Source organism: Pleuronectes platessa, chromosome 2, assembly GCF_947347685.1.
Source record: "Pleuronectes platessa chromosome 2, fPlePla1.1, whole genome shotgun sequence".
In the NCBI taxonomy this organism is placed as follows: Eukaryota; Metazoa; Chordata; class Actinopteri; order Pleuronectiformes; family Pleuronectidae; genus Pleuronectes; species Pleuronectes platessa.
Window position 1 is genome coordinate 14,356,773 of NC_070627.1, and position 12,327 is coordinate 14,369,099.

Consider the following 12,327-nt stretch of genomic DNA (forward strand, 5'->3'; position numbering starts at 1 on the left):
CTGGTGCATTTTTTGACCACAGCGGCGGTGGCTTAAATAAACAAGTAGTTTATTGCCTTCTTCGAGTTGCTGAATTAATAACGAGGCTGACAGCACTGTAACAGAATGGCTTTATCTTCCAGCCGGCTGGACAGAAGTGACTGTTTATCATCAGGAGGCATCAGTAGGAACATGACAGGCTGACAGGGGACAGAGGCTCCGACACCATTCTGTTGTTTCCTGAACGACACACACATCCAGTAAAAGATTGTTTGATTGGCGCTGGACGAACAAATCATCACAAGCCATTTGAAAAAGAGAGGAAACCCTCACACCTACAGCTCCCGTTAAAGGCCTTATTTTCCTGTGACCGTATCCAGCACCAAGGCTCTTCCTCAGACTTCTGATAGAGATCCGACCGATAGAGTCGGATTTTCTCTATTCACACTCACAAAGTTGTCTCTGATGGCTGAAGTAAATGTTTAAAACACATTTACTGATGCTTTACAGATCAGTGATAATCTATTATAGAGCCTATAGATAAATGAAACCTATTGGGAAGTCATAAAAACCTTTGTTAATAAAACCTTAAGTGACAAAAGGTTTTTTTCTTCTTCTAACAGAGAAAATGTGAGTAAATCTTTAACCCCTGGTTTTTCCCTTGACGCTCGGCTGCACTTTTCATAAAAGTGAGAGGTCAGAAGTTCATCTGAGGAGCTCTCCCTCATGAGATGAAAGAAACTGTTGGCTGAGGATCTGAACCAGCTTCACATGGGCCCACAACCTGTCAACGGGTTCTTCAAACTGCAAAGAGTTCATTAGTTTAACCAACATTATAACAACTTCAATCACATTGTCCTTCTTTGTGTTTTAACCTCGTTATACCTGATTTTCTCTCAGCCCCCTGCTCAACATAATAATAATAATGACAATATTACAGTTGTAGCCCAAAATCTCTAATTCAAAAAGTACAACATCTGAACATTATCTGTGACAAATTTCACGCTAACAAAATGAATCAAAAAGCTGGGACGTGTTTGGGTTGATTCTCCAAATGGCTGTTATGGTAGAATCAGTAAAACTCATTTCATCTCACTTGTCTGTCACCATTAGTACTCATTCCATGTAAATACAACTGTTTTATTTGTCTGTAAATAAATAAATCAATAAATATTCCCATTCATTACCGTCCACTCCAACATCTCATCCAGCATCCTGTCAGTGTACTCTGACTGAAAGGACGTCCAGAGGGACAACAGCAGCAGGACACTTGCTTTCAGTGGCCTGTGAATGGAGTGATTAATAGACAGAGAGTAAATAAAAGGCCTGTGTGTGTGTGTGTGTCAGTGGTGTTGGATGGAGATGTGGGCTCTGTGTGTTTGTGCCAGTGTTACAGTAGTGCTGAACACTGCGGAAGTCTTCCACACTGCTGGCTGTGTGGCGTTGACACAAATTCCAGCTCACGGATGGGAGAGCGAGCGGTCGCGCCCGAGCAGCTGCTGCAGCCTCCCAGTCCCAACCATCCAAACCAATGCCACATGTGAGTTGGACTTCACAGGGTCCCAGTCTCACTATGTGTCGCTCTACCAGTGTTGCGCTGACCAACGCCTTTGCAGTGTGATTGTTGCTTTGCTGGCCTGTTGTGACCTGAAGTCCAGTGTCTCAATCCACACCCACACTTCAGCTCGGTGTTAATCTACGCCTGCAACTAAACTCACTTTTTTCGTTGATAATGGCATCCAACAATAACTTTCCAATTATAACCTCCACCAAGGAGGTTATGTTTTTATCTGCATTTGTCTGTTAGTAAGCAGGGTTACACAAAACTACCATAGATTTCCAAGAAAGAAAGTCTTTAACTTTGAGAGATGGGGGGGGGTCAAACAAATGGGGCATTCTAGGGGCTGATATTTTCACAGGTATGCAATTTGGTGCTGATCCATAAAATCTGGTTCTAGTGAAATTAAACATGGTTTTATAAAGAGACTGTTTGGCATTGGTGGAGGTGTTTCACTGTTTTTAACGTTGTGGCATTTTTCAACACATTCACTGTTTCACCAGAAAATGATTCACGGATCTTGATAAAAAAAAAAAAAAAAACATTTAAGGGAGTGATATTTGGTGCTGCCTGACTGAATTAAAGGAGACTTTTGGGCCTTGGTGGAGGTATGGACTCTACTGAGTGCCATTAGTTAACAGCTAAATTATTTCATCCTCTCTTTGCTTGCTTCCAACACAATTTTATTAAAATACTGGAGCTTTGAGTAGTCAACAAACCAGTTTATTGCTGAGCCCCTCCCCCCCTCATACAGATAATGGGCTCTTAGTTCAAATCACTGGCTGTCCCTGAAGCCCGCTATAAAAGCTGAGGTGGCCGTGCTTTTAAAGGTATTGCACCCGATTTGTTGAATGATTTCTCCTTTTCGTTGTGATTCCTCGAGTCTTGGGACGTCTTTATGGAGCTGCTGTTTTTATTCAGACAGTCTTTTGGTTTGACTGTTTGAAAAGCTGCTCTATTTTATTCATTGCTTGTTATTTTGGCTTATTCCCTATTCTGTTTGGAGCTTGTGGTTCCTGTTGGTGATTTTAACGTTTCTGTTTGCTGTCATTGCCAATAGTGTTTAATTGATGTGTTTTTCCAGGAGTGTAATTTACATCAAAGCACTTTGTGAATTTGTAGCGGTAAATGAGCTATAAATAAACCTATGTACCTTCCTTTTATATCTCAAGTATCCAATTAAAGCAAAATACTAAGGCAAAAAAAGGAAATTTGCCGTGTTACAGCAACATAGATAGAAACACCAATAGAAGTAATAAATAAATAAATAAGCAATATAAACATGAGGAAATGTACAAATAGAAATATGAAACACTGTGTAAACAGAATATACACAGTGTGGCAGGATTGCAAATATATGATATTGAAAATTGCACAAACAGAAATACATTTTACATTTTTACATACGAAAGAGGGAGATATATTTAGTGCTTGTGGTCGACTGTGATCAGAGCTGATTGTACAGTGTGACGGCAGCAGGAAGGAGCGACACCTCTCCTTCACACACTTTGTGTGTATCAGTCTGTCGCTGTCGGAGCTGCCCAGTGCTGTGTGTGTGTTATCATGACCGGAGCTGAGAATAATCATCAGGAGCCGCTTCTGTCTGCATGAAACTGCAATCATCTTTGTTTTATGAATACAAAAACCACAGCGTTCAGCCATGAGGTTGAATGTGAATACAGCTCAAACTGCAGCTGAGGGAGGGGGGCGAGTCATGCTGGTGGGACACACAGTTCCAATAAAATAACAGAGTCCATGATTGAAAGACAGATTTCCACTGATACACTTTTTCAGCAATGTCACGACATATTTTTCCTCCCGTCCTGCATCTGTTTGACAGTGCATCTGTATATCTCACTGACATGAGGCGGATAATGTCACTCTCTATATCGGCACATATAGAACAGCTATAAAGATGGAATATAGCAGTGTGAATTCCCTCAGGTGGAAGCCACGGGGACGACTGAGGCAACGCTGCTTGTCAGGAACAATATTAATCCTTGTTTCTCTCCTCTTTTCTCCTCCTCCATCCATCTCTGTGTCCAGGAGAGCACTGTGAGCTGTCGTCCCGCTCCGGCCGCTGTGCCGCGGGAGTCTGCAAGAACGGTGGCTCCTGCGTCAACCTGCTCATCGGCGGGTTCAAGTGCGACTGTCCTCCGGGCGGCTTCGAGAAGCCCTACTGTGAGATGACCACGCGCAACTTCCCCCCGCACTCCTTCCTGACCTTCAAGGGCCTCCGCCAGCGCTTTCACTTCACCCTGTCTCTCACGTAAGCACCTCCACCTCCCTGCAACAAGCCACAGATCCTCTGCATCCCCTGCATCACCTCCAACCTGTGATTCACTCCCTGTCCTCCCCCACATCCTGCCTCCGCACACCCACTGAAGTGCTCTCCCCCCACTCACAGTTATGTAACGGTAATGGCGTTTAATAGCAATAATGGGATCATTGAACAACAGCCATCATCTGTAGAGCCACTTTGGTGTCAGATCCTAGAATCTGTGCTAAAAATATAGAAGCGCTGCTGAAGCCTGGTGAACATCAGGCCGGCTGCACACAGAGCAGATTGTGTGGTAGGTGTAGGAAGGAATGTGAGCTGTGTTTTTGGAGAGGAGACTTCAGCTAAAAGTGAGTGTGATCTGATTACAGTCAGTGTCACTGGTCACTCCGAGCTGGGAGTCAGGGAGACTGTGGTAGACAATTCTACCACAGTCTCCCTCGAGCCTGAGAGAGGCCGACTGCAGGAGGGCATGTAGTCATGGTGTATGCAGACATGTTCTTATCAAATAGTTTAGGCTTTTTATTTTCCTGTCAAACTCTAGAGAACATCAGCTCTGTCTTCTTTGAGAAGTTGAATTTGATATAATAGCCTAACATCCCATTAGGCCCTTTTCAGGGAGGACTTTGTCCAAGTTAAAACTAACTATTGAGCTTTAGAGGTTCTGGTAGGTGGTTTTATTTTAGGACGCACCCTGACTGTTGCTGTTTCCCCCATTTTCAACTCCTTATACTCAACTAACTGGTTGCTGGCTGGAGCTTTATATTTACCTGACAGACATGAGCGAGGTATGAAATCGATTTTGCTTAATTGAATAACAGAATTTGTCAAAATGTCAAATGTCAAGTGGCAGGAAAAAAATGAACCTCAGTTCAGATTATTCTCAAACTGGAAAGATGTTGGTCACAGGAAGTGAATAAAGCGATGTTATTGCTAACGCTGGCACTTTCTTTGAGAGCTGGAGGTGCTGCAGCTCATGCCATAATTAGCATTTAGCAAAAGTAGATTTGAGCTCAACAGTTTTTCAACTTTGCTACACAGCACAAAAAGAAAAAGCTGTCCCCTGCAGATTTCATTGCTTAAGTTTTAAAAGCATGACGTGACAGTTTTAAGTTAGTTTTTCCCTTTTTGCTTTTATTTCACATTACTGCAGTAGCTGTGAATATCATAGTTAGTGCTACTGTTATTTTCACCTTTCACAGGAAACATCATTAGTTGTACAGAAGTGTTACTTCTTGGAGACTCTGTGGCTTTTTGTCTAACATGTAATTGTCTTTGTGTCTCGCAGTCCCTCGAGTGTTAGAATCTGTTATTGTGATCCAGGTGCAGCAGTTTGAGGTTGTAATCGAAGCTTAAGCTTTAAAAGTTTTCGGTTGATCATTTGGCGGTTGTTTGTGAGAGTGTGTCTGTGGGGGGGGGGGGTTAGAAATCAGCTGATGAGCTGTGAAATGAAGGAAAATACACTGAAAGCTTCGATCTGCATGATATGAAATCTAGTCAATGATAAAAGCTGTGAGTTGTGTTTGATATCTGTCACAACAAGGGACAACAAGTATCACCTCTCCAACAGTATCACAGGGAATTGGTCCGGCCATTTTGCTGTACTTATTGTAATCCATGTCACCTTAGACATGCTTGGCAGGGTTTGACACTCACAATGGCCGCCGGTGGAAATCATATCCCCCTGGTGAGCTTTGTGGAGTCTTCTCAAAGCCTGGTTCGGATGACAGCTCTTTTTTTGATGGAGAACCGCTCAAACCAGTTCTGAAACGCGGCCCGTGTATCAGAGAGAAGCTGTGAAGTAGCTGTGTGTAAAAAGCCGGGACACCTCGAGCTCCAGGCTGGTGAGGTCAACAAGTGGCTTTGTCACCTGAGCCGGCGCTGATCGGGTTTCTCACAGAAAGAGCTCCTGTTATGAGAAACCACTCACGAGGTGCATCCTGTTCCCTCAGAGTGACGGCTAATTCGAGGTTTCTCTCCATCACGACCTTTGTCTCTGGAGCTTATCGATTAAAAAGCTGTGATTTCACCAAAAAGCACAGTGTGTGATGGGATCAGTGAACAGGGGACGATCGTGTTTCTCCCACTGACGGTATTTCTGTGAGGCTCTTTTACACCTTAACAGCTCTAATGCTCACCTGCAATAATGTCGCTCTTATCGCAGAAATAAAAAATGTGAGAATTTGAGGCCATTTTAGCAAACACACAGCCGCAAAGCTCCGTACTTGACCTGACCTGTTGCCCCACAATTATCTCAAAGTCAAATCAAGACCCACCCAGAGCAGTTAACATGTGTCCTGTGACCCGGCCCCTCACCTGTGACTAAACACACATGCTTCATACAAGTAGACACTCACATCAAATGGGCCGTGGCCTTGTTTTAGTGGTTGAGTTGTGTTCTTGGAAAGCTATTTCCTTTCTGCATTTTTTACAAGCAGCAAAGCCACTGAGAACCATCACTGGGGACCATTCTGAGGTACTAGCTCGTTTGCTGTCAGAGAGGAAGTGAATGAGTCAAAGGCTTTCACAATAAAACATGTAAGCTGATTTAGATGTTAAAAAAAAACCTCACACCACAATCATTTGATTTTCTTGAATCCCTGCAGCGACAAAAAAACACCATCTTGGAGTAATTGAGCGACTAAAGATACAGTACATATCTTTAAAGTATTATTGACCGGCAGCTTCTCCTCCTTTTCCAGCCCATCATGTGAAGTACATGATCAAACACAGATTTCTGTTTCCTGTATTTCACACTAAGGTCGGTTGTAAAATCAATAAATTGCTCATGTTCTTTTTCCTCCCCCCTGCACACGTCTTGTGCATTGCAGCATGTCAGCATAGCGTGACACAGTCCCCTACATAAGGGCAGACTGGTTGTTATTTTTACTGATGGGTGCCTAATGTGAGACGCAGTGATGCCAGTTGAGTCAGTGTTTAGTTCCGGCTGATTACTCTCATAGTTCAGAGGGCTCGGGGGGGCAACACGGAGCAGCCTTTTAAATCGATATGTCAAAGAGTGGCAGCCCGCTGAAGAGAAGTAGACTGGATGGTGATTCCAGCTGACACTGTGTTATTTTTACTGGATGTATAGTATCTGTCTGAGCAGCGTCTCTTCAGTTGCAGTGTTATCAGCTGCAGCATCGGCATCCTCTTTCCTAGGAGGTCATGATTATCGTTTTCCTCAGTAAGCAGGTCAGCGGTGCCGTGCCCCCCAGCTCCTCTCTAGTAAGAGAATACTGCACAAACAGCATTATGTTTACAGTTTACCCTCAAAGCCTGGAGACTGAAGCGGGGGGAGGCTTTCTCATGTTCTCTAGGAGGATGTCTCTTACAGATATTTGGACGTATGAATGACATCTTTCCGCTAACAAAGACTTCGAGGGTGGCTGCAGCTCCGATTTGGCCTCAGAGAAAAGAGGAGAGTCACACTGATTTGGCGGTTTTCATCGTTTACGAGTCAGATTGAGATTGACCTTTGTGAAACAGAGCTAATCAGCCCTCTGAGAAAAGATTAAGCCTCATGTTAATGGAGGAAGTGACCAGAGAGTACAGATGGCATGAAGCTTTGCACACCGCTCACTCGGCAGATGTGCACCGGAGACTCGCTGACGGGTCCAGTGTGGGATGGATGAAGGATAAATCCTGTTTCTTTGTTATAACACACTTTCACACACACGTATCCCAGTGACCCATTTCCACAGGATCGCATTTAAGACTGCAGAGCACAGCTGACAGGTAAAGTGCGATATTTTTAAACCAAGTCCTCCAACACATACTTTGATCCCTGTTATAGAGTGAAGGCTCCACGAGCACAGTTTGAACTCTGTGTATGCAGATAAATAGCAGTCTTATATTAATATGCGAGGATCATGCAGCACGACGACCAGGGTATTTTTTATTTTTACCATCACAATGCAGATATGTCAATGTGAGGCTGATGTTAAATCCCCCCTTTTTCCCCCTGTGATATATAAAAATGTTCTGAAGTTGCCATTACTATGAACTGTCTATCCTGCACGTTTCCTCTTCACTTACAGCACTGCTTCCTCCACCCTGCTGGTTTAACATTGCCCTACTTTCCTGTCTCTCGGTGTTGTAGTGTGACGTTTAATGCGGCTCAGGCAAATCAATTCACAGCACGCAGATTCTGATTTCCTTCACTCTGTCTGTGCTGCGAATATCATTTTTATCTAACTTGACTGAACGCTCACAATTAACCCTTAGTTATCTTTGCAAAATTGAATCAGTGTTGATAAATCTTCATCTTCATTATACTTTTATTGTGGGAACAGCACTTCATTGAGAAAGGAACATGTTTTAAACCGGACCATTGCCCTCTTTCTTTCCTGCCCTCTTTTCTCTGTGAACATGGGGAACAGGTACGGACATGGCACTGGTTACAAAGACACGCATTCCTTTTTTTTAAATCTTGAGTAATGGGCACCGTAGTACTTCAACAGGAGGACATTGTTAGACACTATTTATTTTCTGTATGGGATAAATACACAACGTTTTAGTGAGATTTGCAGCAGCAGGTTGATAATAAAGCACAATGACCAGGTAGCGTGAAGGAACATGTGTAACTGCTCATTTTAGTTTCTTGGAACATGGTGGAGATCTACAGCACAGCTTTGAATCTAAAATAAATATGTTATTATCTTTCACATATCTTTTATTGCATTTTTTTTCTTGATTATTGCTTCTTTAATGGTGTTATTTCATTTGTTTATGAACATTTGATCTTTTAAAAGCATTTGTTGGTAAAAAGAAAACTGTCAAATATTAGAAGTCTCATTTCACTTACATAGTTAATATAGATTGAGTAATTAATTACATAAGCAAAATATGGATCACATATACTAACAAAAGTTTATTTCTTTATTCTTTTTGCCCAGGTTTGCCACCAAGGAGCAAAACGGTTTGCTGCTCTACAACGGCCGCTTCAACGAGAAGCATGACTTCATCGCCATGGAGATCATCAATGAGCAGATTCAGCTCACCTTCTCTGCAGGTACGTCACTCACACGCTCATTCATTCTTTATCATTATGTTTCACTGCAAATGGTTTTATTTTAAATTCATATCAATTTCAGCAGTGTTGTCATTCAGCTCTATGATTGTCTCCCAGGTGAAACCAAGACTACAGTGTCCCCCCACATCCTGGGAGGCGTCAGTGACGGCCTGTGGCACGTGGTGGACGTCCACTACTACAACAAGGTACGACTGAAGATCCATCAGCAGAGAAAACATATTCCTCAAGCTCATTATGAATATGCTGATTTGCCTCTTCTGGTTTGAAAATATATTTTTGATTTAGTATTCATTTGTTCATTTGTCCAAAGCCTAATCCAGAATATTTGACTAAATATAAATAATTAATTAAATAGAAAAAGAACTCGATACACGGTTAGGCTCTTAACATAATCTTTCATTGGACCCTGTGGATTTTGTGGTCTAACATGTCAGTTAATAGAATAGATAAACATGTTGGGTAAGATGCTCTTTCATTGAGATTAATTGATGGATTAGACAGAGGCAGGCTAATGGTCCCCGTCTGTTTCCAAGCGTTTTGCTAAGAGAGGCTAACAGAGCATAGCTTTTTATTTACAGATATGAGAGAGTATCAATCATCTCAATCTCTGCAGGAAAGGCAGCGGGTTTTTGTTTAATAAAGTTGAGCATGATGAGCCCTCGGTATATTAGGATATATTGAACTGACAGCCCCGACATTCTTTCATAAATATTTTTTCAGAGGAGTCAGTGTGTTGAGAGGGAACCAGAGAGCACACAGTGTAAGTGTGTCTTTGTGCGTCTTTAGTGCTGCTGCTCTGTCAGAATAAAGAATCACTGCTGACATGCTGATCTGGAAAAGAGCCAACGATCCAACCAGAGCCGGACAGACGCAGAGACTCAGACGAGGGCTGTTAAATGAATCCGTGAATGAAAGCGTGAAAACATCCAAAGCAAATAGTTTTTTTCAACACATGCTCAGTTTGGGCTAAATATGTTCTGACTCTCACATTTCACAACATCTCACCCGGTGAAGGAATGTATGGAGCGGTTTCCTTTGCTCTCCCAGTACGTTCCCACTCAGGACCAACACAGCATGTGAGGTTTTGGTCCATTGAGGAAGTTACTTTGCATCATAAAGATGTTGCCAGGCAGCACCCCCGCTGCACAGATTGTCTCTGTGTCTGTGATGACATGGACGTGTCAGATTTTAGTGATGAAGGCGGAGAATCGTGTCGACTTGTGGAAGAAAACAAGCTGGTTCTTTGCCAACAAGACATTATTTTCTCATTAATCACTTTTAGACTCAATTTTAACGACGCACTGGTTCTTTTGTTGTTTCACTGACCTGGAAAATGTACATCTGTAAGTAGGGCGTGTGTTTGAGGATATGATGATTCTGTTAATGTGAGATATGCATATGCAGGACCGGTGGGACAGACATATAGAAATGTACAGTAGGTCAAACAATAAGAATTGACTTATTTGACTTGTTTGTGTGTAAAATCAATCGAGCCTTTATTTTTAAAAAGTTCCATGTTGCCTGTGAGGGACCCACCCATGTGGAACCAGGGTAAACAGGCTGGATCCATGGTAACATTAACTGAGTGACAGGGCAACAAAACCACAGCTTCAGCTCATTTGAACCGGGTCAGGCTCGGATATAAAAACAGAATGAGTGTTCAAGTCGGGTTTGGGCCCTGCTCTCTCTGAGTCAGGTCCTCACAGGAGTCTCTGATATCCGGTTCCATCTCTAGAAAAGGTTTGCTACAGTAACATGTGCATCATAAAAACATTTTTGCATTTGAAATATAAGAATATTTGAACAAAACAGTGACATAACATCACTTTCGAAGTTGATGTGGGGACTTGCTATACATCCAGGAGATGGAGAAACATTGTTATTCTTTTGCACTTGTGCTAACGGCTGAGTGACATATATAATTTAGATATTAGTTTTCTCTACAAAGTGCTCGATCAGCAGATTGCTGAGCAGGTGGTGGGAAGTGGGTCCTCCTCAACCTGCGGTGGCTGATTGAGCCACAACAGTGGGGGGTCAAACATGAGCAATGAGCTGAAACTTGGTATAAACCTCCTGAGGAGAATTGCAGATCCAGATGATAATTCTCCGATGGATCTGATAGGTGCTTAAGTTTATGTTTTGCACCCATTACATAAATCATTTGTTCTTGTATTTATCACGTGTATATCTATATCATAGTGAATACAGAGCTTAGTCCTAGGTCCCAGAGGTGTCCCGGTCCAGCTGCAGTCCCACCGCTGGAGCTGAACTAATCCTCCCTTCCTCCCTCATGTTCCACATCCTGTGAGTCACCGAGGTAGAACCCTGGCCCCTCCCACTCGAGGTATCCCACGGTGGCCCACTCTGGCCCGTCCCTGTCCACTGGGGGTGGGGCAGGGTGAGGCGGGGAGGGGGCATTTTAGATTGAAATGTGGCTTTCATGGATGGCGGGGGACTGTGGAGAATGGCAATGACCGCTGCCTTTGTGTCGGGCTCGGCTTCCTTTGGGAGCAGGGGCAGTGAATGATGCGGCCCCGGGGAAAGTGCCCCTCTCCCTCTGTTCCTCCAGCGAGGGACAGAGAAGTGGAGCAGGAGAGGAGCGAAAGGAGGGTAAAGAAATGCCCAGAGAAGTATTGACTCGGGCTTTGTACGGGGACGCCGCGCTTCAGGGCCGACCCCTCTTGTTGCTATGGTTTTTCCAGTCAATCTTAAACACCATATTTGTGCTGCGCTCTGCCGTGCTCGTCCTGCACGACCCCTGTCACTCTCTGTGACAGGGAACTCATATTCCCATAATCCCCTGTAGCGGTGGACGAGGGCTGTGTTTAATGTGGTCCTGAGCAAATATGTGTGTTCCAATCAGGGTGACGGGGGGGTTTTGTGTGGCAGAAAGACGTCTTGACAGACAGTCATTATTGGAGAGTCAACAGCCGTGACTGATGACAGCAGAGGTCAGCGGAGGGAGCGTCCAATCTGGAGCGCTGCCTGTTTCAGAGCTTTCACAGCGAAGGGAAAACCGTGGAAAAGAGCATGTCGGATGATTTCACCTTTGGCGGTTCACACGGCGTGTTCGCTTGTTTCATCGTCAACAAATTTGTAACAAATTGGCCTCGAGGAGCATCGACTGAAAAATAGAAAAAGCTACCTCCTGTCTCTGTTTCCGTCTACTTAACATTTCGGTGTTGAACAGCCAGTGTCACAGTCAAGAGTAAGTGCTGTGACTTCTTGTGGGAACCGTGCTCCGGAACAGGGCCTCTTATACTCGAGGGAGAACTTGATGAAACGGTGGAACTTTTCAAATATCTGTCCACGTCTTGAGACTGTGACTGAGCTCCTGAGAAGATACTAACCGTCTTTAAGAAGAGCACACAACAGCTTGATCATCTCAGACAAACCAACGCTCCACTCACACCGAGTTTTAACTTGACATCAAACTGACCATAATGATGAAACCCGAGCAACCCGTCAGATTACATC

General features: G+C 43.6%; 1 protein-coding gene across 1 annotated transcript in view; it reads left to right on the forward strand.

Annotated features, from left to right (window-relative positions):
* Window positions 1-12,327, forward strand: part of celsr2 (cadherin, EGF LAG seven-pass G-type receptor 2) — a 62,861-nt gene that overhangs the window by 28,124 nt on the left and 22,410 nt on the right. Inside the window, exons 3-5 of the mRNA XM_053446808.1 lie at window positions 3,584-3,806; window positions 8,714-8,829; window positions 8,947-9,035. Of these exons, the coding sequence (XP_053302783.1) occupies window positions 3,584-3,806; window positions 8,714-8,829; window positions 8,947-9,035 (428 nt within the window). The remainder of the gene's footprint in view (window positions 1-3,583; window positions 3,807-8,713; window positions 8,830-8,946; window positions 9,036-12,327) is intronic.